Here is a 22,974-nt window from a genome sequence, read left to right as displayed (position 1 = left end):
GCAGTACTCAAATGTTCCAATTTCTCTGCTTACTCAGAAACACTTATTTTCTATTTTTTTGATAATAGCCATCCTAATGGGTGTGACGTGATATCTCATTGTGGTCTTGATTTGCATTTCCCTAATGATTCGTGATGTTGAGCATCTTTTCAGTTGCTTATTGGCCATCTGCATATATTTGGAGAAATATCTGCTTAAGCCTTTTGCTAATATTTAAATCGGTGTTTGGTTGTGCTGTAAGAGTTCTTTGTATTTTCTGGATATTAACCCTGTATCAATACATGATTTGCAAATATTTTCTCCTATTCTCTAGTTGTATTTTTCATTCTTTTGGTAGTATCCTTTAGTGCAGAAAATTTTTTAATTTTGATGAAGTCCAATTTATCTATATTCTTTTCCTATTATTGTCTGTGCATTTGGTGCCATAGCCAAGTCATAAATTTTTCCATCTGTCTTTTCTTCCAAGAAAGAAAGAGTTTTTATAGTTTTAGCTCTTAACATTTAGACTCTTTGCATTTCTAGTTTTTTGTAGATGGTGTAAGATAAGGTTTCATCTTCCTTCTTTGCATGTGGAAATCCAGTTTTTCCAGCATCATTGGTCGAAGACTATCCTTTCCCCATTGAACAGTCTTAGGATCCTTGTCAAAAGTCATTTGACCATCTAGTCAAGGGTTTATTTTGGGGTGCTGTGTTCTACTGCACTGATCTAAAAGTCCATCTTTGTGCTAGGACTCTACTGTTTGGATTAGTGTAGTTTTGTAGTAAGTATTGAAATCAGTTAAGTGTGACTACTCCAGTGAGGTTCTTCATTTTCAAGATTGTTTTGATTTTTCAGGGCCTCTTGAGATTCCACATGAATTTTAAGAAGGGCTTTTTTGTTTTTGCAAAAAAGTGTTACCCTGATTCTGATGAGGACTGCGTTGGGTGTAGAGGTGCTTTGGGTAGTGTTGCCATCTCAACAACATTAAGTCTTCCAGTTTATGAGTATGTGGTATCTTTCCATTTATTTATGTCTTCATTAATTTCATTCACTGGTCTTTTATAGTTTTCAGTGTGTAAGTCTTTAGCCTCATGGCCCAAGTTAATCCCTAAGAGGTGTTTTTTTTTGATGCTCTGATAAATGGAATTTTTGCAGATTGTTCCTTGTTAGTGTATAGCAATGCTACTGATTTGATTTGAATTTGTTAGTGATGAGAGTTTCTGTGGGATCTTTAGATGCTCTACATAGTTATATCACCTGCAAACAGTTTCAATGCTTTCTTTCCAATTTGGATGGCTTTTATTTTCATTGGATAATTGCTCAAATACTATGTTGAATAGAAGTGGTGAAGGTAGATGTTTTGTCCCTGATCATAGGAGAAAGTGTTAAGTCTTCCACTATTGAGTATATTAGCTGTGGGGTTTTCGTATATGGCCTTTATTAGGTTGATAATGATTCCTTCCATTCTTTGTGGAGCTTTTTAAAACCGTGAAAAGATACTGAATTTTGTCAAATGCTTTTTCTGCATCAGTTGAGATGATTATGTGTTTGCATTACATTGATTGATTTTCATATGTTGAACCATACTGTATTCTAGAATATATCCCACTTGGTCATCTTGTATAATCTGAGCTGCTGAATTCGGTTTGCTAGCCTTTTTTTTGAGGAGTTTTGCACCGTAAGGGCTATCGCTCTGTACTTTTCCTGTAGGTTCTTTGTCTGGCTTTGCTGTCAGTCTCATAGAATGAGGTAAGAAATGTTCTCTCCTCTTCACTTTTTTTTTTTTTTAAAGAATTTGAGAAGGATTGGTGTTAATTTTTCTTTAAATGTTAAATAGAACACTGGTCCTGGGATTTACTTTGTTGGGAGGTTTTTCATTATTGATTCAAATTCTTACTAGTTAGAAATCTCCTTAGGTTTTTTGTTTTTGAGGAATCAGTCTTGGAAGGTTGTGTGTTTTACCCATTTCATCTAGCTAATTTTTTGACATATAATTGATCATAATACTCTTTTTTCAAAAATATTATTCACTTGCTTTTCGCTTGGCTGGGTCTCGGTAGCCGCGTGGGCTTTCCTCTGGTTTCACTGAGGGGCTCCTCTCGAGCTGCAGTGCACGGGCTCCTCAATGCAGTGGCTTCTCTGTGGCGCTCGGGCCCTAGGAAGCACGGGGCTTGGATGTTGCAGCACACGAGCTCAGTAGGTGTGGCTCCGGGCTTTCGAGCACAGGCTCAGTAGCTGTGGTACATGGGCTCGGTTGCTGCATGGCATGTGGGATCTCTCTGAATCAAGGATTGAGTCCGTGTCTCCTATGTTGGCAGGTGGATTCTTTACCACTGAGCTACCAGAGAAGCCCCTAAATATATATAAAGTATTGTTTTTGTTATCTTTGTTACTTCTGTAAAACTAGTAGTAATGCCTCTGCTTTATTTCAGCAATTTGGATTTTCTTTTTTCCTTAATCAATCTGCCTAAAAGTTTGTCAGTTCTGTTATTGTCATAGAACTAATTTTTGGTTTTATGATATTTCTCTATTGGTTTTCTGTTCTTTATCTCTGCTGTAATTTTTGTTTCCTTCCTTCTGTAACCTTTGGGTTTAGTTACCGTACTTCTTCTAGTCCCTAATAATATAAAATTAGCTTGTTGGTTTGAGATCATTTTTAATATAAATGTTTTTAGCTATATATTTTTTCTTAGTATTGCTTTCTCTACATCACATAGGTTTTGGTATATTTTGCTTTCACTTCTTTGAAAATATTTTCTAATTTCCCTTGTGTTTTCTTCTTTGACCACTGGTTGTTTAAGAGTGTTGTTTAATTTCTACTTATTTGTGAATTTTCCAGTTTTTCTTCTGTTACTGATTTCTGGTTTTCCTTTATCATTATTACAAAGATAGTTTATGTGATTTTAATCTTTTAAATTTATACTCACATGTTTTGTAGTGTCACATACAATCTGTCTTGGGGAGTTTTCCATTTGCTCTTGAGGAAAATGCATATTCTGCTGTTATTGGGTGTTGTGTTGGGAGAAAACGTATATTCTGCTATTGTTCTATCTATGTCTGTTAGTTCTAGTTGGTTTATAATGTCCAATTCCTGCTTTTCCTTGCTGATCTTCTCTCTGGTGTTTCTATCCATTATTGAAAGTACGGTATTGAGGTCTCCAACTATTATTGTAGAACAGCTTTTTTTTCCAATTCTGTAAGTGTTTTCTTTGTAGGTATTGAAGCTCTGATGTTTCATACATATTTATAATTATTGTTTTGTTTATAATTGTATTGTTTATAATTATTATTTGTTATAGTGTTGTCTGGGTACGTGCCCAGGAGTGAGATTGCTAGGTCATATGGTAATTCTATTCCTAGTTTTTCTGAGGAACCTCTATACTGTTCTCTACTGTGACTGCATCAGCTTACATTCCCACCAACACTGTCGGAGGTTTTTCTTTTCTACACACCCTCTCCAGCATTTGTTATTTGTAGACTTTTTAATGATGGCTGTTCTGACCGGTCTGAGGTGATGTCTCACTGTAGTTTTGATTTTTACATTTCCCTAATAATTAGTCATGAACATCTTTTCATGTGCCTATTGACCATCTGTATGTCTTCTTTGGGGAAATGTCTATTAAGACCTTCTGCCCATTTTCAGTTGGGTTGTTTGGTTTTTGTTGTTACTGAGTTGTAAAAGCTGTTTGTATATTTTGTTTAAGCCCTTGTCGGTTGCATCATTTGCAGATACTTTCTCCGATTCCATAGGTTGTCTTTTCCTTTTTTTTTTTTTTAATCATTTCCTTTGCTGTGCAAAAGCTTATAGGTTTGATTAGACCCCATTTATTTCTGTTTTTATTTCCATTATTCTAATGGATCCAAAAAGAGACTGCTGCAGTTTATGTCAAAGAATATTCTATGTTTTCCTCTAAGATATTTTTAGTATCCAGTCTTACATTTAGGTCTTTAATCCATTTTGAGTTTATTTTTGTGTATGAGGTTGAAGAATATTCTGTGTTTTTTTTTTTTACCTGTAGCTGTCCAGAGTTTCCAGCATCACTTATTGAAGAGACTATCTTTTATCCATTGTATATTCTTGCCTACTTTGTTGAAGATTCATTGACCATTGGTATATGGTTTTTTCCCTGGGCTTTCTATCCTGTTACATTGGTTTGTATTTCTTTTTCTGTACCAGTAATCATATTGTTTTGATTACTGTAGCTTTGTAGTATAGCCTGAAGTCACGGATCCTGATTCCTTCAGTTCCGTTTTTCTTAAGATTGCTTTGGCTATTTGGTGTCTTTTGTGTCTCCATAGAAATTTAATTTTTTTTTTTTTTTGTTTTGTTCTGGTTCTATGAAAAATGCCATTGGTAAGTGGATAGGTATTGCACTGAGTCTATAGATTGCCTTGGGTTGTATAGTCATTTGGACAGTGTTGATTCTTCTAATCCAAGGACATGGTGTATCTTTCTATCTGTGTTATCTTCGATTTCTTTCATCAGCATCTTATAGCTTTCAAGGTATAGGTTTCTTGCTTCCTTAAGTAAGTTTATTTGTAGGTATTTTATTCTTTTTATGTGATGGTACATGGGGTTGTTTATTCAATTTCTCTTTCTGATCTTTTGTTGTTATTATATAGAAATGTAATAGATTCTATGTATTAATCTTGTATTCTGCAGTTTTACCTAATTCATTGATGAGCTCTGGTGTTTTCTGTAGCATTGTTAGTATTTTCTATGTGTAATATCATATCTTCTGGAAACAGTGACAATTTTACTTCTTCATTTCTAATTTGGATTTCTTTTATTTCTTCTCTGATCGCCAAGGCTAGGACTTCCAAAATTATGTTGAATGAAAGTGGTGAGAGTGGACATTCTTGTTTTGTTTCTCATCTTAGAGGAAATGCTTTCAGCTTTTCAGCATTGAAAATGATGTTAGTTGTAGGTTTGTTATATATGGCCTTTATTATGTTGAGGTAGGTTCTTTCTATGCCCCCTTTCTGGAAAGTTTTTATAAATGGGTGTTGTATTTTGTCAAAAGCGTGTTCTACATCTGTTGAGATGATCATGTGATTTTTATTCAGCAATTTGTTAATGCAGTATATCGCACCGATTGGTGGATGTTGAAAAACCCTTGCATTCCTGGGGTAAGCCCTGCTTGATCGTGGTGCTTGATCCTTTTAATGTGTTGTGGAATTCAGTTTGCTAGTATTTTGTTGAGGATATTTATATCTGTGATCATCAGTGATATTGGCCTGTAATTTTCTCTTTTTGTGGTATCTTTGGTTTTGGTATCAGGGTGATATAATGAGTTTGGGAGTGTTCCTTCCTCTGCAATTTTTTGGAATAGTTTTAGAAGGATAGGTGTCCACTCTTATCTAAATGAATGTTTGATAGAATTTGCCTGTGAAACCATCAGGTTCTACATTTTTTTTGTTGAGTTTTTTAAATCACAGTTTCAATTTCAGTTCTTGTGACAGGTCTGTTCATATTTGCTATTTCTTCCGGGTTCATTTTGGAGAGATGGGCCCTTTCTAAGAATTTGTCCATTTCTTTTAGGTTGTCCATTGCATTGGCATATAATTGCTTGTGTTAGTCTGTTATGAATCTTTATATTTTTGTGATGTCAGTTGTAACATCTCTTTTCATTCTAATTTTATGATTTTAGCCCTCTCCCTTTTTTCTTGATGAGTCTGGCTAAAGGTTTCTCGATATTGTGTTTTCAGAGAACCAAGTTTTAGTTTCATTGGTCTTTTCTATTGTTTTCTTCATCTCTATTTCATTTATTTCTGCTCTGATCTTTAAGACTTCTTTCTTCCTACTGACTTGGGACTTTGTTAGTTCTTTTTTCTCTGGTTGCTCTAGGGTGTAAGGTTAGGTTGTTTATTTGAGATTTTTCTTGTTTCCTGAGGTAAGATTGCATTGCTATAAACTTCCTTCTTAGAACTGCTTTTGTTGCATCCATCGGTTTTGGATTATGTTTTTGTTGTCATTTGTCTCTAGGTGTTTTTTTTTTAATTTCCTCTTTAAATTTCAGTGATCCATTGATTCTTTCTGCCTCCATGAATGTTTGTGCTTTTGGTTTTTTCTTCTCTTAAATTCTAATCTTGTAGCATTGTGGTTGGAAAAGATGCTTGATGTGATTTAAATTTTCTCAAGTTTGGCAAGACTTGCTTTGTGCCCCATCATGTGATCAATCCTGGAGAATGTTCCAGGTGCACTTGAAAACAATGTATATTCTGCTCTTTGGGGATGGAATGCTCTATGAATATCAGTGAAGTCCATCTGGTCTTTTGTGTCATTTAAGGCCTGTGTTCCCCTGTTGGTTTTTCTGTATAGATGATTAGTCCATTGATGAGGACTAGTAGTGAGGAATTAAAAGTCCCTCACTTTTGTTGTGTTACTGTTGAATTCTCCTTTAATGGCTGTTAGTATTTGTTTTGTATATTGAAGTGCTCTTATCTTGCTGCTGCTGCTGCTAAGTTGCTTCCGTCGTGTCTGACTCTGTGTGACCCCATAGACGGCAGCCCACCAGGCTCCCCTGTCCCTGGGATTCTCCAGGCAAGAACACTGGAGTGGGGTGCCATTTCCTTCTCCAGTGCTCTTATCTTGGGTGCATGTATATTTACAAGTGTTGTATCTTCTTGGATTGATCCATTGATCATATGTAATGTCCTTCCTCGTGTCTTGTAACAGTCCATATTTTAAAGTCTGTTTTGTCTGATAAGAGTATTGCTACTCCAGCTTTATTTTGATTTCCATATGCATGGAATATCTGTTTCCATCCCCTTTCTTTTAAGTCTGCATGTGTCCCTAGGTCTGAAGTGAGTCTTATAGACAGCGAATGTACAGTCTTGTGTGTTTGTATCCATTCAACCAGTCTGTGTCTTTTGGTTGGAGCATTTAATCCATTTAATTGAAGGTAAATATCAATATGTATGTTCCTATTGCCCTTTTCTTATTTTTGGTTTGTGTTTGAGCCATGATCCCCTTGGTAGGAAGTGTGACCGACGTTGTGGTGCCCAGGCCTGAACTGGCCTCCCCTTTGCTGTGGTTGTCACTGCCCTGTCAGAGGTGGGTCTGCTCCCTAGATGTTAGAGTGGAAATCCCCAGATCTGTTTCTTGTCTGTGTTTCTGATCCTCAGCATGAGGTAGGCAAGATTGGAGCACGCCCACTGGAAGGAAAGCTACTGAGTATCCCTCGTCTGGAGCTGTTTACCTGTTGTATGAGCTTTCGATTACACTGTTGTTGGCCCTGCTCTCAGCCCCACCTTAACTATGGGCATGCTTGTAATTGGCCCTGGTGTCTTTCAGACGTTGTTTTCACTAGGCCATGGCACAGATCCACTGAAGTCAGGTTCCTGGATTTGGAGCAGTGATCATAGATCTGGACCCACTGTGGGCTCTGTGAGAGCGGCTCAGACTCTGGTCTGGCTCAACCCCCACGTGTACATGCCCGCAGAGTCTATAGTGGCTAAAGCTAGACCCACCTTGGCTATGGGAGCATTTATTGTCCTTTTAGATGTTCTGTAGGTGCTGAGTTTATGAAGCCAGTTTGCAGGTCACCCAATTGTGGGGTTATCAATTTGTGATTTACATGGGGATCTTTTTTGTCATTTTAGGTGTCTGAGGTCTCTGCTGGTGTTCAGCTGGTGTTCTGTGAGAATTGCTCCATTTGTAGATGTGTGCTTGATGCCTTGTGTGGAGAGATGGACCCCACGTCCTCCTACTGCCCCACCATCTTGACTCCTGATATGTTTTTTTCCCTCGATATTTTTGCCTTTTCCAAAATGTTACTTAGGTGTATTCAGAAAGTGTGTAGTCTTTTCCACTTGGCATAGTAATGAGATTCATTCATGTTGTTGTTGTGTTTATCACTAATTAATTTTTTTTTTTTATTGCTGACTTAAATCCTGTGGTGTGGTTGTTCCACGGTTTGTTTATCCATTCTCTAGTTGACTTGGATTGTTTGTTGGTTTGAGAATAAAACTGCTAACTGCAAGTTTTGTGTGAACATAACTTTCATTTTACTTGGGTGACACCTAGGAGCAGGGTTGCTGGATCATGTGCTGAGTGTATATTTAACTTTATAAGAAACTTCGAAATTGTTTTCCAAAGTGGCCATATGATTTTGCATTTCTGCCAACAGTTTATGAAAGTGCCAGTCGCTCCTCATCCTTGTCAGCCCTTGGTGCTGTCAGGTTTTCAAAGCTCTGGTTTTTCTAGTGGTCATGAATGGATGTGAGAGTTGGACCATAAAGAAAATTGAGGGCCCAAGAATTGATGCTTTTGAACTGTGGTGTTGAAGACGTCTCTTGAGAGTCCCTTGGACTGCAAGGAGATCCAACCAGTCCATCCTAAAGGAAATCAGTCCTGAATATTCATTGGAAGGACTGATGCTGAAGCTGAAGCTCCAATACTTTGGTCAGCTGATGCAAAGAGCTGACTCATTGGAAAAGACCCTGATGCTGGGAAAGATTGGGGGCAGGAGGAGAAGGGAACAGCAGGTTGAGATGGTTGGATGGCATCACTGACTGGATGAATGTGAGTTTGAGCCAGCTCCAGGAGTTGACGATGGACAGGGAAGCCTGGCGTGTTGCAGTCCATGGGGTCGCAGAGTCAGATGTGACTGACTGACTGAATTTCTGGTAGGTAGATAGTTATATCTCACTGTAGCTTTAATTTGCGTTTTTGTAATGACTGGATGTCCAACTGTGGATGTCTTTTCTTGTGCTTATCTGCCATCCATTTATCTTTGGTGAAATGTCTGCTCACCTCTTTTGTGTGTTTTTAAATTGGGTTATTTGTTTATATTGTTAAGTTCTTGAGAGTTCTATATATATTCTGGGTATAGGTCCTTTATCAGATGAATGATTTGCAGGTATTTTTTCCTGTTGGCTTTTCGTTCCCTTAAGAGTGTTTACTGAAGAGTAGGCACTCTTAATTTTAATTGTCTAGTTTATACATTTAGAAAATCTGTAAAGAACCCAAGGTCACAAAGATTTTCTCCTTTGTGAAACAATAGAAGTATTACTGTTTTAGGTGTTATATTTAGGTCTGATCCACTTTGAGTTATGTAAATAGTGCACAGCATGTACATTTCTTATGAACAAACTGATTTAATCATTAGAGATTTAAGGAAATGGCATTGTTTATGGAGAAAATGATATGAAACAGCAGCCTTTGTGGAGGGTTGAAGGAATGCTTTTCTTTGTGTAAAGGGTCTCCTTACACAGATCCAGGACAGTAGGCCCTGCAAATCCTGCTGCCCTTGTACCACAATTCCTTTCAGAACAGCTTTTCCGAGTAAGGAGGCTGTAGTAACACACATTTCCTTTGTGCTGCTCCTTAGGGCTTAAAATGAATCTCGTTTCCAGGTGAAATACACACTAGTGTTCCTAGAAAAAGAAACCGTTCCTGACGCTTCATAAAAATCAGCTCTCCAATAAATTGGCTTTAAAGAGAATCTCAGTTTCTTCTCCTTCAAAAACTAATAGATGATAAATATGTTCCTCCTGACTGGGTGCTGTTTTGTTTTAATCTAGAAGGAATAAATTTAAATATCCTTGAGATACAGAAAAGTCTTGATTTGGGAATTTTTACCCGATTTGAAAATTTCTTTATTTCTATGAATTTGTTGATGCTGCTTATCAGTTACTCGTATTTATTGAGGACCTCTGAGTATGCACAACTCTATTCTTGCTGCTGGAGTTGGGCAGGGTGAGAAAGACAGATGCCAGTGAGATCCAGAGTGTGCCATGAGAATTACCTGCCTGTAGGAAGGAGGTTAAGATTCATACAAGAGTAGCTACTGTGAAATAGGAAAAGTCACATCCCTTAAGACAGGAACAGAAAATGAACTGGACCTTTTATACTAAAAGCATGTTCTGCAGACCAGAGCATGGGAGCTTGTTGGAAACGCAGAATACCAGGCCTCTGGTGTGCTCTTTGTTGTGTTTTTTAAAAATTGTACTGAGGTTTAATTGACGTATAACAGTGTTACTTTTAAGGGGTGCAGTGCAGTGATTCAGTATTTGTAAGAGTTTACAATATTCCACTGTGTGTTTATGACGTCTTGTTTATTCCACTGTGTGTGTTTATGACGTCTTGTTTATCCATTCATCTGTTGATGGGCACTTGGATTGCCTCTGCTTTGTAGCTTTGAGAATAGTACTATGAACAAGGGAAGGGTCATTTTTCTCTACAGCGTTTTTACATTAATTTTCGGCTGCACTGGGTCCTCGCTGTTGCTCACAGGCTTTCTCCAGTGGTGATGAGCAGGGACTTCTCTCTGATTGTGGTGTGTGGGCTTCTCATCGCAGTGGCTTCTCGTGTTCTGGAGCGTTGACTCGAGGGTGTACAGGCTTAGTTGCTCCTCAACATGTGGGATCTTCCTGGACCAGAGATGGAACCTGTGTTTCCCGCATAGCCCTTCCTGGGACTTCCTTGGTGGTCCAGTGGTTATTTTGAATTTAAAGTTTTTCTTTTAATTTTCTTAACCCTTTGGTGTCCAGTGCTTCCACTGCCAGGCACTAGTTAGAGAGACTGTCAGTAACGTTTGAAATTTTGACTTTTAAGATGTCCTTGGTGTTCCGCAAAGCACCATGAGTTCTGCCACGTGCCTTCCCTGAATGAGTTTAGATCCAGCCTGTAAATCTTTGGTCCTTAGAATTGGAAGCTGACATTTCATAACTGAGAGATTTCTCACCAAGACTAAGGATTCCTCAGTTCTCTGGGGAGGTTGAGGTTGAGCGTACTGGGGCCCCGCGACTTGGCGGCTTTGCGCTGCTGGGCTGCGGGAGTGACCATCCTGTCTGAGCCACGCAGCCTTGCCCTGAGCTGCTGCGGTCATTCCCGCCCGCTTGGTTCCAAAGCCTGTTGAGTTTGAGTTCTTTGTTCCCAGACATGAGCCCCAAGGTGGTTTGCAGGGCAAGTAAGTGAAGTCTGCAGTCGTTTCTGAAGAGGTGCAGTGAATGTGACTACTTTGCATGTAGGTGCTCAGAAATTCTGGGAGAAAGTCCTCTTGGATAGAAAGGTGACAGCTTGCATCTTTTGACCCCCTGCACCTTTCCTAGGAAACACACGTTCCCTGGGGAAATGCCTACATGATCAGATGCTTGCAAGGATGTATTGATGACCTGCTTTAGGCCAGGCCCGTGTCAGGTGCTGAGAACTCCATCCTAGCGTCTTTGTTCCGGTCACAGAATTGAATCTAGGGGCCCCCGTTGACCTTTGAGGATACACTGTTATCCCAACAAGGACAGAGTGAACAGATACATACAGTGTATATGAAAGGATAAGGAAAAAAAATGGCTGTTTTTAAAAAATTTTGTTGCTTAATCACTCAGTCATGTTTGACTCTCTGCCACCCCATGGACTGTAGCCCTCCAGGGTCCTCTATCCGTAGGAATTCTCCAAGCAGGAATACTGGAGTGCGTTGCCATTCCCTTCTCCAGGGGATCTTTCCAACCCGGGGATGGAACCTAGGTCTCCTGCATTGGCGGGTGGATTCTCTACCATCTGAACCATAAGTACGCAGAATAGCACCTTTTGTTACTCTTTACATTTGAGACTTCTGAGGCTCAGTAGAGTCACACAACCTATTCCAGGTCACATCGCTGTGAATATAAGTCCTTTCACTTTCAAAGAGAATTTTGCTTCTTTCTGGCTAGATTGCATTTATCCTAATATTACGCAAGGTCAACTACTGTAAGTATAATGCACTGGTTGGGAATATTTAATGTTTTCAGTTTTTTGCTTTTATATTTTTGGTTTGTTTTAATGTGTCTTTTGATTGGCATTGTAATCAGGTGGAACATAAGCTTTGGGGAAAGGTCTGTGTGCTCTGTCCAGGCTACATAATAGTTGTTGAATGGATCACTGCTGAATGGAACGGGAAACTGACAAATCCTGGGGCCTACAGTGTCGACCTGTGTAGCTGGTCTCACATTAGAAGCATGTCCCTGAGGATCCTCCTTCGTCAGCTCCTTTGGGTCCCTCGCACGTGCTCCTTGCCGCCTTGGTTGCCTCTGTTAGTTTGTTGCACTGAAGACACTTGGATATTTTACAGACTTTTGTTAAATCCCGGGGCTTATGACTGTCTGAAATGCTTCTCTCAATGCCTTTTGAAGTTGGGCAGCAAGAAACGAAGAGCCCTGCACGCCCCAAGAGTGTGTAGCGCTCTGCTCTTTAGAAAGTGCGTTCTTTGCTTCTGGCCCTGATGGGTAATCACAGCCTTGCTCTGGGCACCCCTGGAGCAGACGCAGGAGGCGGAGCAGGGCAGACACAGCTCCCCGCAGTGGCCGCCGTGACGGTGGCCCCAGGGCTAATGCGATTGACTGGGATGCGGTTTGTTCGTATCAGCAGCATCTCCACTCCTTATACGTGCCTTCCTTAAGCCATCCCATTGGGTGCTCCTTCTTTAACTCTTCATGTCAAAGCAGGCTTCTGGGCCAGCGGGGATTTTTGATTCATAGAATGATGATAAGTCAAAAAGTGCCACTTAAGGGACTGAACTCAATGGCTGTTATGTAAAGTCTAACATACTTCCATAAGTATCATCTGTGTTTCTCTGCTAAGAGTATTTTCTTGGTTGTATTGGTTCTGATGACTAAACAACAGTAAAACATGTCTTTGAAAAGACAAAGGAGCTAAACACTGTTAAATTCACCTTCTTAAAGGAGGAAGAGTTTTAATTTTTCTCCCAAGAACCGTCTCAGATTTAGGCTCTTTTTTTTTAGGAGCATCTTAGCATACACGTTAACAGTATTTTTCCTATTGTTAGTGGAACTCTAATTCTGTAAGTGTCTGCTTGTCTCTTGAAGTGATTTCATTAGATGGTTTGTAATTAACTGTGTGACATCATTAATCTTGTATTCAGAGTCTGGATTTGTGTTCTCTGGAAGCCAGGTGTTAAACTTCCTTTGGTTGAACCATTGGCCATCTAATCATTGTTATGCAGGAATCATTAAAATCATGATAAAAATGAGCAGTTAGGGATTAGTGATCTCTCAGATGAACCTGACTGTTAAATTAATTCAATGCACAGAAAACAAGGATCCAGAGAATTCAGGAAACTTTCAAATACACATCTCTGTGTATGCTTGTGCAGCTGTTGTTGAAAGGGAGGTGTGGGGAAACCCTGAAACCCTTTCAGGGTTCCATGAGGACAGAGTTATTGTCATAATAATATTAAGACACATTTTGCCCTTTTTTGCCGTGTCAGTATTTGCACTGATGATGCGAAAGCAAAGGCAGGGAAAACTGCCTGTCCAGAGCATGAGTGAGGCGGTGGCTTCGAACTGTTCTAGTTAACGGCCATCTCTTTCTTCATCCCCATGCCACCAGTGTTAAACTGTGTTTCACGTAAGCATGCCTTCTTGTAGCAGTAAAAATTATTTTATTAAAACCCCGACCCTGAGGGCGTCTCTCTTATGTAATGCATAATGACACGTGAGGCACACATGAAGTATCTTTCATGCCCAAGTACAGCTGTGGTCCGGTTATCTCAGGGAGGAGACCTGGGACCTAGCAGGACTGTCCTGAGGGTAGCACGCGTTCCAAAGAAGTCTTGAGCTTGAATGATGGCTGTTGTCAGTGGTGTTGGGAGCTGTCTTGGTGGGATGTCTGAAACTGTTTTGTGTGTATTGTGGATAGAGCAAGTGGGTAGGTATATGAGAAGTACCGGGAATTGGGGTTTTCATTGTGGGGAGGGAGATACTATTGAGGGAAATGAGCAAGAATCCTGTTGTGCTGGGTATGAATTCAAGATGTCACACTGAACTTAGATGGAAGGTATTTATGACACCTTTGCTCTGTCCTGCCTTTCCTGATGGCTCAGTTGGTAAATAATCTGCGTGCAACACAGGAGACCCGGCTTCGATCTCTGGGTGGGGAAGATTCCCCTGGAGAAGGAAATGGCAACCCACTCCAGTATCCTTGCCTGGGAAATCCCATGGACAGAGGAGCCTGGTGGACTTAGAGTCAGAGAGAGTCAGACACTACTGAGCGACTAAACCACCACCACCTTGCTCTGTCCAGTCAAAGCAATGATACTCTGCTAGCAGAGAGGACACCTGGGTCTCAGAGCGTAATTTCTAAATGCCCGGGCTCCTTGGAGAAATGGCTGATTCAAGGTCTGGGGCAAGTACAAGGCTCACTTGGCACGCTTGTTGTGTCAGAGGGCAAGGAGGTGCTCAGAGACTATTAGGGTTGTGTCAAAATGACAGAGTTTGGCTTGAAGGAGCTGCTGATGGCTGAATTTGGGACAATTTGAGCATGAGAAAGAATGATGAAACAGTAATGAGCAATAATAACACACTGACTTTAAAGACGGAGAAGGCGATGGCACCCACTCCAGTGCTCTTGCCTGGAAAATCCCATGGACGGGGGAGCCTGGTGCGCTGCAGTCCATGGGGTCGCTAAGAGTCGGACACGACTGAGCGACTTCACTTTCACTTTTCACTTGCATGCATTGGAGAAGGAAATGGCAACCCACTCCAGTGTTCTTGCCTGGAGAATCCCAGGGACGGGGGAGCCTGGTGGGCTGCCGTCTATGGGGTCGCACAGAGTCGAACACGACTGAAGCGACTTAGTAGTAGTAGTAGACTTTAAAGAAGTCCACGAAACTACCTGGGAGGGAGGGAGAGAGGGACAGACCGGAAGAGAGAGAATATTACATTGCAGGAGAATACCACCTAATATATGAAAGAGGAATAGTATTAATATTTGAAAATCATTTTGTAACCCCTGAAGTGGTAATTGATTCAGGTGAAAGTCAACAACTGAAACTGCTCTCAGAGAGAATGGATAGTCACAGAATGTCAAATGTCACCCTAGTTATTAAGTACCAAGGGCTATAAAGATGCTTTTGCTAAAAAGATATCTGGCAGACCCCATTTTAACCTGATGATCAAATAACATCAGCACTAAAGGCAAAACCAGGTGTCTTGGGCTACCTGCAGAACACAGCACTGCCCACAAAGTAGTCTGGCCCAAAAGAAGCAATCTTGAGTCTGTCTGAGCCTCTAGATCTAACCACCAAATTATAGGAAATCCAAAGGGACTGAAGAGTCTGTTAAATACCATCCTGGGGCTGCAAAAACCAGAAAACCAAAAACCTCTAGACTCAGGCAAACTCTACAGTCAGATGAACCAGTTTCTTCAAAGATCAGTTGTGAGAAGACAACACGAAGGAGACATGAGAAAGGACTTGAGATGTACTGACCAACGTATGGACCTTATTTGGATACTGATACAAATACATTTGGGAGTAGAAAAAAATAAGTTAATAATTCTGGACACAGACTCTATATTTGCTGGTAACACAGGGTGAAATTACAGTATGTTTACAGTTTTAAAATTGGAAGGAGGGCAGTTGGGTCTGGATACAGATGGAACATGACTAGCTATAGATGAATCATTACTAGGGTATTCACATGTGTGTTCATGATACTATTCCATAGGAATATAAAATATATAAAAATATATTCCTAAGTATATATTCCATATATTTTTATATATGACAGTTTTATAATTAAAGATACTGCTAATTAATAGGAAGGCTGCAGTCCATGGGGTTGCTAAGGGTCGGACATGACTGAGCAACTTCACTTTCACTTTTCACTTTCATGCATTAGAGAAGGAAATGGCAACCCACTCCAGTGTTCTTGCCTGGAGAATCCCAGCGACAGGGGAGCCTGGTGGGCTTACGCCTATGGGGTCGCACAGAGTCGGACACGACTGAAGCAACTTAGCAGCAGCAGCAGCAGCTTGATGTTTTGCACCTCTCAATACAAAGCATTGAGAAACACATGTCCTCTGTATAGAACTGGCGCCAGTAATATTTAACTTGAATCTATCAGAAAACAATCAGATCAGCTCAGAATGTGTGATATTCTACAAGGCAATTTTCTTGGGTTGTTTAAAAAACATCAGTGTTACAAAAAGCAACAAAAAATAGTGTCATAAGAGGACCATCAAATGCAATGAATGATCCTTGCTTGAGTGGATACCTTTTGCCCTTAAAAAGTTATGCAAGATATAACTGAAAATAATAAATTGTATTATTGAATAAGTATTATTTTGGATAAGATTATGGTTATGTGATTCTGTAGGAGAATGTCCTTATTCTTGGGAGATGTGTACTGAAGTATTTTAGGGTGAATTGTATGGTGTCTACAAATTACTTGAAACATATGTGGATTCAGTTCAGTTCAGTCAACTCAGTCGTGTCTGACTCTTTGCGACCCTATGAATCGCAGCATGCCAGGCCTCCCTGTCCATCACCAACTCCCGGAGTTCACTCAGACTCACGTCCATCGAGTCAGTGATGCCATCCAGCCATCTCATCCTCTGTCGTCCCCTTCTCCTCCTGCCCCCAATCCCTCCCAGCATCAGAGTCTTTTCCAATGAGTCAACTCTTCGCATAAGGTGGCCAAAGTACTGGAGTTTCAGCTTTAGCGCCATTCCTTCCAAAGAAATCCCAGGGCTGATCTCCTTCAGAATGGACTGATTGGATCTCCTTGCAGTCCAAGGGACTCTCAAGAGTCTTCTCCAACACCACAGTTCAAAAGCATCAATTCTTTGGCGCTCAGCTTTCTTCACAGTCCAACTCTCACATCCATACATGACCACAGGAAAAACCATAGCCTTGACTAGACGGACCTTTGTTGACAAAGTAATGTCTCTGCTTTTGAATATGCTGTCTAGGTTAGTCATAACTTTCCTTCCAAGGAGTAAGCGTCTTTTAATTTCATGGCTGCAGTCACCATCTGCAGTGATTTTGGAGCCCAGAAAAATAAAGTCTGACACTGTTTCCCCATCTATTTGCCATGAAGTGATGGGACCGGATGCCATGATCTTCGTTTTGTGAATGTTGAGCTTTAAGCCAACTTTTTCACTCTCCACTTTCACTTTCATCAGGAGACTTTTGAGTTCCTCCTCACTTTCTGCCATAAGGGTGGTGTCATCTGCATATGTGGATTAGGTTGCCTCATATTAAATTACTGTTTTCCTAGATTGGAAACATTCAAATATCAGCAGATGCCTAAGGTTCAATCTAATATTTGTTGAGAGAAAGAGAAAAAAAGCAACTGGGGGTTCCAGGTGAAGCATATACAAATGTTTGTACTATTCTTTGACCTTTCTGTGTGTTTGAACTTTTTCAACATAGTTGGGAACAAATAGGTAGTCAACATATAAAAATGAACTCTCAGCAAATACATGTTTGTTAGATTAAGTGTGCTAACAACATTCTCTATGGGAATAATTGCCTGTAATAGTGTTTAATAGAATTAATTCTAAACTACTTAAATTGATTCAGAATATAGAAAAGAAATCTTTATTTCATTATATGAGCTTTCATATGACAAAGAAAAGAAAAAATAAAGAACTATAGGTGGAAACTAAGAAAAGAGGAGCTTAGTGATAAGGAATATTATTTTTTTACATGGATGACATTTAAAGACAAATCCACTGTAGGGAAGAATGTTCTTATTTTTTGTCTAGAGAAAAATGCCTTTTATCTAAATATGTATGGCCTTGACATTCCTTGTAAGATAGGATATAGCTCTAGAATTTTAAGAGAAAAACTCTTCTTTTCTACCCCTTCCCTGATTGCCATGAGGTGTCAGTTGAGGCACATTTTGCTCATGGTTACTGGGGTCTTATGAGCAGCCATGGCAGATGGATGAAGTCATGGGATGGTAATTCCTGCTCCTTGAGAAAATTTCCCTAAGTGATTATAACAGTCCCTGATTTTGTTCTCCTTTTTTCCCAATTCAAACCAGATCCCTAAGGAAGTGGCTGACATCTTTAACGCCCCCAGTGATGACGAAGAGTTCGTTGGTTTCCGAGATGATGCTCCCATGGAAACCCTCTCATCCGAGGAGAGCTGTGATAGTTTTGACTCGCTGGAGTCAGGGAAGCAGGTATGGGTGCGTCCTTGCAAGGCATGCATTTGTCTGGAAGCCTGCATCTTGGTTTGGATAATGTTTTATATGAACATGGTCTGAAATTGGTGGTTTCAGTTAATTGTTGAGCATCTTATTTTATCGTTCGTGCCTTCACGTTTCAAGAATCTGGTGAGGGTGCCTCGCTCAATTTTGCTGTTTGAATCCTTTCTACATACAAGATTCTTTTTCCCCAGTGAAGGCCTCACACGATCAGATCCGCTCTCTTTGCCCCCTTGGGGCCGCAGCCCGTGGTGAGGCTGTATTGGGAGTGCGCCCACCCAGCTGGTGGGGGCAGGCGGGTCCCGTGGGAGTGTGTGCTGACCGTGCGCCTCGGTGCCCCTGCCGTGTGGCTCCATCTGCACCTCACTCATGGAATTGCTGGCAAAAGCATGATTCTTCATTAATTCCTTTGATCTGTGGTTGACACAGATTACAGTTCTCAGAGAGGTAGATTCCTGAAGGTTTGTGTTGTGACTTAGTAAGAGTGTGGCCGGAGTATGCAGCCTTGTTCTGAGTTCAAAAAGGCACTCAGAATTCCTCATTCTCCCTGGACCAAGGCCTCTCCTCACAGGCAGTGAGTTAAACCCCCCCAGCTTCTACTGGGCGATAGCGGAGGGAGGCAGTTAATTATGTAAGTGAAGCGCCCGTGTCGTGGCCGTTTGTGGGGCCTTCAGCTTACTCGATGCCTCTGCAGCATGTGGCCCCCTCAGCGCCTGCTTCCACTGCCCTGGGTCTCTCTCTCCTACACCTTCTGTTCATGGTGGGCCTCCCTTCCACTTCCTGCCCCCACATGTGGCTCTTCTCCACTGTTTCGTCTTCAGACCTTCCACTTTGGCCTGGTCTCAGCCGTTGCCTCCTGTTGTTCATGGTGTGGCTTTTCTCTCTAGCCCCAGATATACTTCTGATAGCCACTAGGATCCGTCTTCATTGTTCAAGGGAAATAGGAAACTTACCATTTCCCGCTGCGCTGGTTGTCTGTCTTTGGCGCTTTTATCTTTTATCTCTGTCTCTGGAGCTCTTGACCCCTCCCGCTGCTCGCCCATCTCGTCAGGGTGTTGAACATCTTCCACGTTCCTCACCTCATCCCTTCCCTGCTCTCCTCTCTTCAGCCGTCGTGGTCCTCATGTCCTTCAGCTGAGCTCCGGTCACCATGCTCCCTTATTGAGAACTCGCTAGTCCCTCCGTTTGAGTGTGCTCAGGCAGTGAGGGCGGCCTGTTGGGTCCACCCCCGCCCCCCGAGCAGTGGGGGACATGTGGACGGTGTGAGCGTGAGGGTGGTGGGCAGCAGGCATCAAGGAACAGAGCGGCTGCTCCTGCTTCAGTCACGCCTGCCCCAGGGCCCCCCCGCCCCCAAGCCCACCCTCTCCTCGTGCCTTCTGTGGCCCAGGATGACATGCTTTTCATGTCGAGTATACTGAATTCATGTGCTTCCCTGGAACGTGCAAGTACTGTTCAGTTTCACAGGTGATGAAGGTAAAACGTGGGGAGTTGAGAATGGACAAGTCCCCACATCTGGGAAGTGACTGGGCTGCGATGTCTCCTGTCTCAGAGCCCCACTTCTCAGCCCCGAGGCTTCCCCATTTCTCACCCTCAGGCTCAGCTGCAGTAGCCGCCCCTCTGCACGCACCCTCCTACCCCCATGCACTCCCCAGGCTCCTCATCCTGCCTCTGCGCTCCCAGCGCTTTTCTAGCCTCAACCCCAGTTCAGATCCAGGTCAGACGCTGCTGTGAAGCATCTATGAAGCATCTGTGAAGTCTCAGTGGATTTTCTTACTTTTTCTGCACCATGGTGCTGTGTCTCCCTTATAACACTGATCCTCACCATGGTGACCTGGGGACTTGTCCAGCTCCCTTACCAAGTGGTAAGCTCCTTGATCGAAGAGGCTCACATTTGAACCATCTTTCCAGCTTCGCTAGATCAGATCCTTTTCCTCTGGTTTCCTGCATGCAGCACCCACGGACGAAGGATCCTGGTCTCCATGCTCCATGTCTGACTGGCTCAGCTGCCATCACTTTCCAGTCTGTTTCTTCATGTTCCGTGAGCTTCAGAAGAGGAAAACATCACCGTTCTCTTAGCTCCTCTTCTGATCTGTCATTTGCTTACGTTTTGATTATGGTAGATATAGGTCAGCCAGGCCCATAACATATTGCCTGGTACTGATTTTAAAAGATAACAGCCAGTTTTCGGAGAGCAGAGAGCTGTGTAAAGGTTGTAACCAGCAACGCAGGAGGCTGTGTGGAGTGGATGTTTGCTTCGTACAGACCCTTGCTGAAGACAGGTTTCACACACTGTGAAAGCAGGAGCCTTGGTTCAGGACTGCGGCCGAGCTGGTTTTCTCCGTCAGAAGTGGCCACCAAAGTCCTGACCTCGCCCTGGCTGACTGCTGCCTGTGAGACTAGCTCACAGCACAGGAGGAGCCAGAGGACTGTGGGTGGGAATTGCTGTCCCCAGGCATGACCCGCTTGGGCCCAGCAGGGATGTTTGGTAGGCAGTGAATATGCACAGGGCCCCATAGCCCTCGGGAGCCTGTGCAGCAGCCCGGGGCTCTTGGGCCAGGTGTTTCCTGCCCTCGGAGGTGGTGGGTTTCCTTGGGAGCCCACCACAAGCACCGTTCTTCCTTCATGATAAACCCTGGCCTGTGCTTCCCCGCCCCCACCGCGTGGGCTCCCAATCCCATCCGTTCTCCCCCCAGAGAGAAGCCCCGTGAGCTCGCACACAGTCCATGCAGCGAGTTCTGACGCTGGTCTCCCCGAAACACAATTTGAATTTCACTTTAAAGAAACTTCTCTTTTGTGGTGATTTTTTTTTTTTAAGCAGCTGCACCACAGCTATCAACAAAGGAACAAAATAATTTAGCTCAGCACACTCACTCCAATTACCCATAATAATTCATAGGAGACATTTTTAAGCTTAAAAAAACATGCTGGATATAGGCATTTCTTTCTCTGTCCCCCTGGAAGTTTTTTCCACTCATCTATTATATCTATTTTTCTCCAGAGATTATCTGAGCTCAGATAAGTATGTAATTAAAGTCAGGGAGAAGGCGGTGGGGGGAGATTCTCCCGCCGGGAGTGCTGTGACGAGGGGTCGCTGCTGTGTTGGGTGTGGGAGGGAGCGACACGAGCGGCAGCTGGGGACGCGGGCTCCAGGCTTGGCTGCCAGCTTGGAGGAGGCTGGTTTGTGGGTCCCTGTTCTGTCCCGAGATTCATTCTTTCCCCCTCCTTTGTTTCAAGTTTGCCACTTACTTCTGTGAGTTTAAAAGATAGAAAAAGGTAAATGTCCTTTCTGAGCCAGCCGTGCACCATCTTCGCTGGGGCTCACTTGCTGCCTAGGGGCGGCGGCGCCTCTCAGCTCCCACGAGAGAGACGGGGCCTTCCGGGGGTGGGAGGGCTGGCGCTCTTCCGTCAGTCCCCTGTGGTGGTGGGTGATGGAGCCACTGTGCCTGCTCAGCGGTGGGCGGGGAGGGGTGTGGAAGCCCGTCCCTGCAGGGAAGCCTGCTCTGTGTGAAGGGCCGTCTCCCCTCGGAGGAGCCAAAGGGTCCTGTTAGATGGGGAAGCCAGCGTGTGGGGAAGCTGGGTTTTCTCCTGTCATCTTCTCTAGTACATTTCCCGTTCTGTGTGAAAGTGGACGTTTCTGATGGCCCGTGCTGGAGGGAAAAACTGAATTCCATCCATCCTTAAAGGTCACCCAGCTGACACGGGCTTTGGCCATTCTGATTTTTGGAAATTGTTCAGTTGGTGGGTCTAAATTTTATGTGTGTGTCTGTGTGTTTATTGCGTTAAAATATACATAGGATTTACCATTTTTAAGTGCAGGCGAGTCCCCAGTGTCCTGCCTGCAAGACCCTTGAGCGGCCCTGAGCACATTCACAGTGTCTCGTGGCCTCCGCTATGGTCTGTTTCCAGAATGTTTTCATCATCTCAGACAGAAACTCTGTACCCATTAAAACAGTCACTCCCGTTGCCCCCGGCCTCTGTTTTTCGTTTTTTCCATGACACGTATGTGTGTTTTCAATTTAGCAGGATGTGCGTTTCCATTCCAAATACTTCACAGAGGAGCTCAGAAGAATTTTTATAGAGGACACTGACTCAGAGATGGAAGATTTTGAAGGATTTACGCAGACTGATCTCAATGTTAATAGTAACCCAGAGGTAATGGGAATAATTATCCACGTGAGGGAGTGTGGGTTGTAGTATTTTTAGTCCTGTTTCTGAATTGTACTGTTACTTGTAAGAAGTCTCTTCACACATGAAAAGGTTTTACTTTTTCTTACATGTTCATCTTCTAAGCCAGTTAGCAAAATGTAAAAATTGGCTATTCCAGGGTGAATTCCTGGTCCAGCGATCCATTCTGCTCTTAGGGAAAATCTAGTTATCTTTCCCAGGTACTTTCGGAGTTTGGGGCTGTGTGTCTCAGGCGTCCCTTATTGTCCTTATCGGAGAATTTAGTTCAGATGTTTTGCACCTCTTCTCTCTGAAAAGAGGAGGGTCTGTCTGAGAGTAGCAAGTTCCTGAAAGTCATTTCTTGTCGTGCAGTAAGTAAGGTTCTTGGGTTTGGAGTTACTTTGGCAGAAATTTAGCTGTGGTACAATCATGAGGGTTCTCTCTGTGCATCCTTGATTTGGATCACGCTATGGTTTTTACTGATACCGATACCCTGGGCCTGCCTGATTCCGAAGGGAACCCCTTAGCACTTTGCCATCAAGGGACTTGATGGCTGATCTCTTCCTCTTATTCCCTATGTTCAGGCCAGTTTGCTGCCAACCAGCATTTGAATGTCAGGGTAATTTTGAAGAATGGCCTTTGGATTTTTAAGGCATAAGAGTGTTTTCTCCTAACTGAAAAGTAACATACATTTAGTTCAGAAAATCAACACACCACTTCCTTCTGTGGTATCAAGGTCAAGGAGAGGGAGGTTAAGGCTTGTCATGTTAAGGAGTCCCCAGGGAACCACTCCCGCGTGGAACCTGTGCAGATGGTCAAATATGCTGTGATCAGGAGGGTGGTTTTGTCCTTTGTCTTTTCCCAGGGGGGCCCTTAGCCTGAAAGCCCTAATG

The 22,974-nt window shown here is 42.6% G+C and overlaps 1 protein-coding gene across 5 annotated transcripts in view; it reads left to right on the top strand.

The window, feature by feature from the left end:
- CDCA7L (cell division cycle associated 7 like) overlaps nt 1–22,974 on the top strand; it is a 198,810-nt gene that overhangs the window by 167,139 nt on the left and 8,697 nt on the right. For 4 of the 5 annotated variants that reach the window (XM_055589970.1, XM_055589974.1, XM_055589973.1 and 1 more), the window contains 2 exons: nt 17,753–17,893; nt 21,938–22,069. In XM_055589970.1, coding sequence (XP_055445945.1) covers nt 17,753–17,893; nt 21,938–22,069 — 273 coding nt within the window. The remainder of the gene's footprint in view (nt 1–17,752; nt 17,894–21,937; nt 22,070–22,974) is intronic. The other variant, XM_055589971.1, reaches the window with a different exon arrangement.

The sequence above is a fragment of the Bubalus kerabau genome, chromosome 8 (genome assembly GCF_029407905.1).
Source record: "Bubalus kerabau isolate K-KA32 ecotype Philippines breed swamp buffalo chromosome 8, PCC_UOA_SB_1v2, whole genome shotgun sequence".
NCBI lineage: Eukaryota > Metazoa > Chordata > Mammalia > Artiodactyla > Bovidae > Bubalus > Bubalus kerabau.
This window is presented reverse-complemented; position numbering and strand designations above follow the sequence as displayed.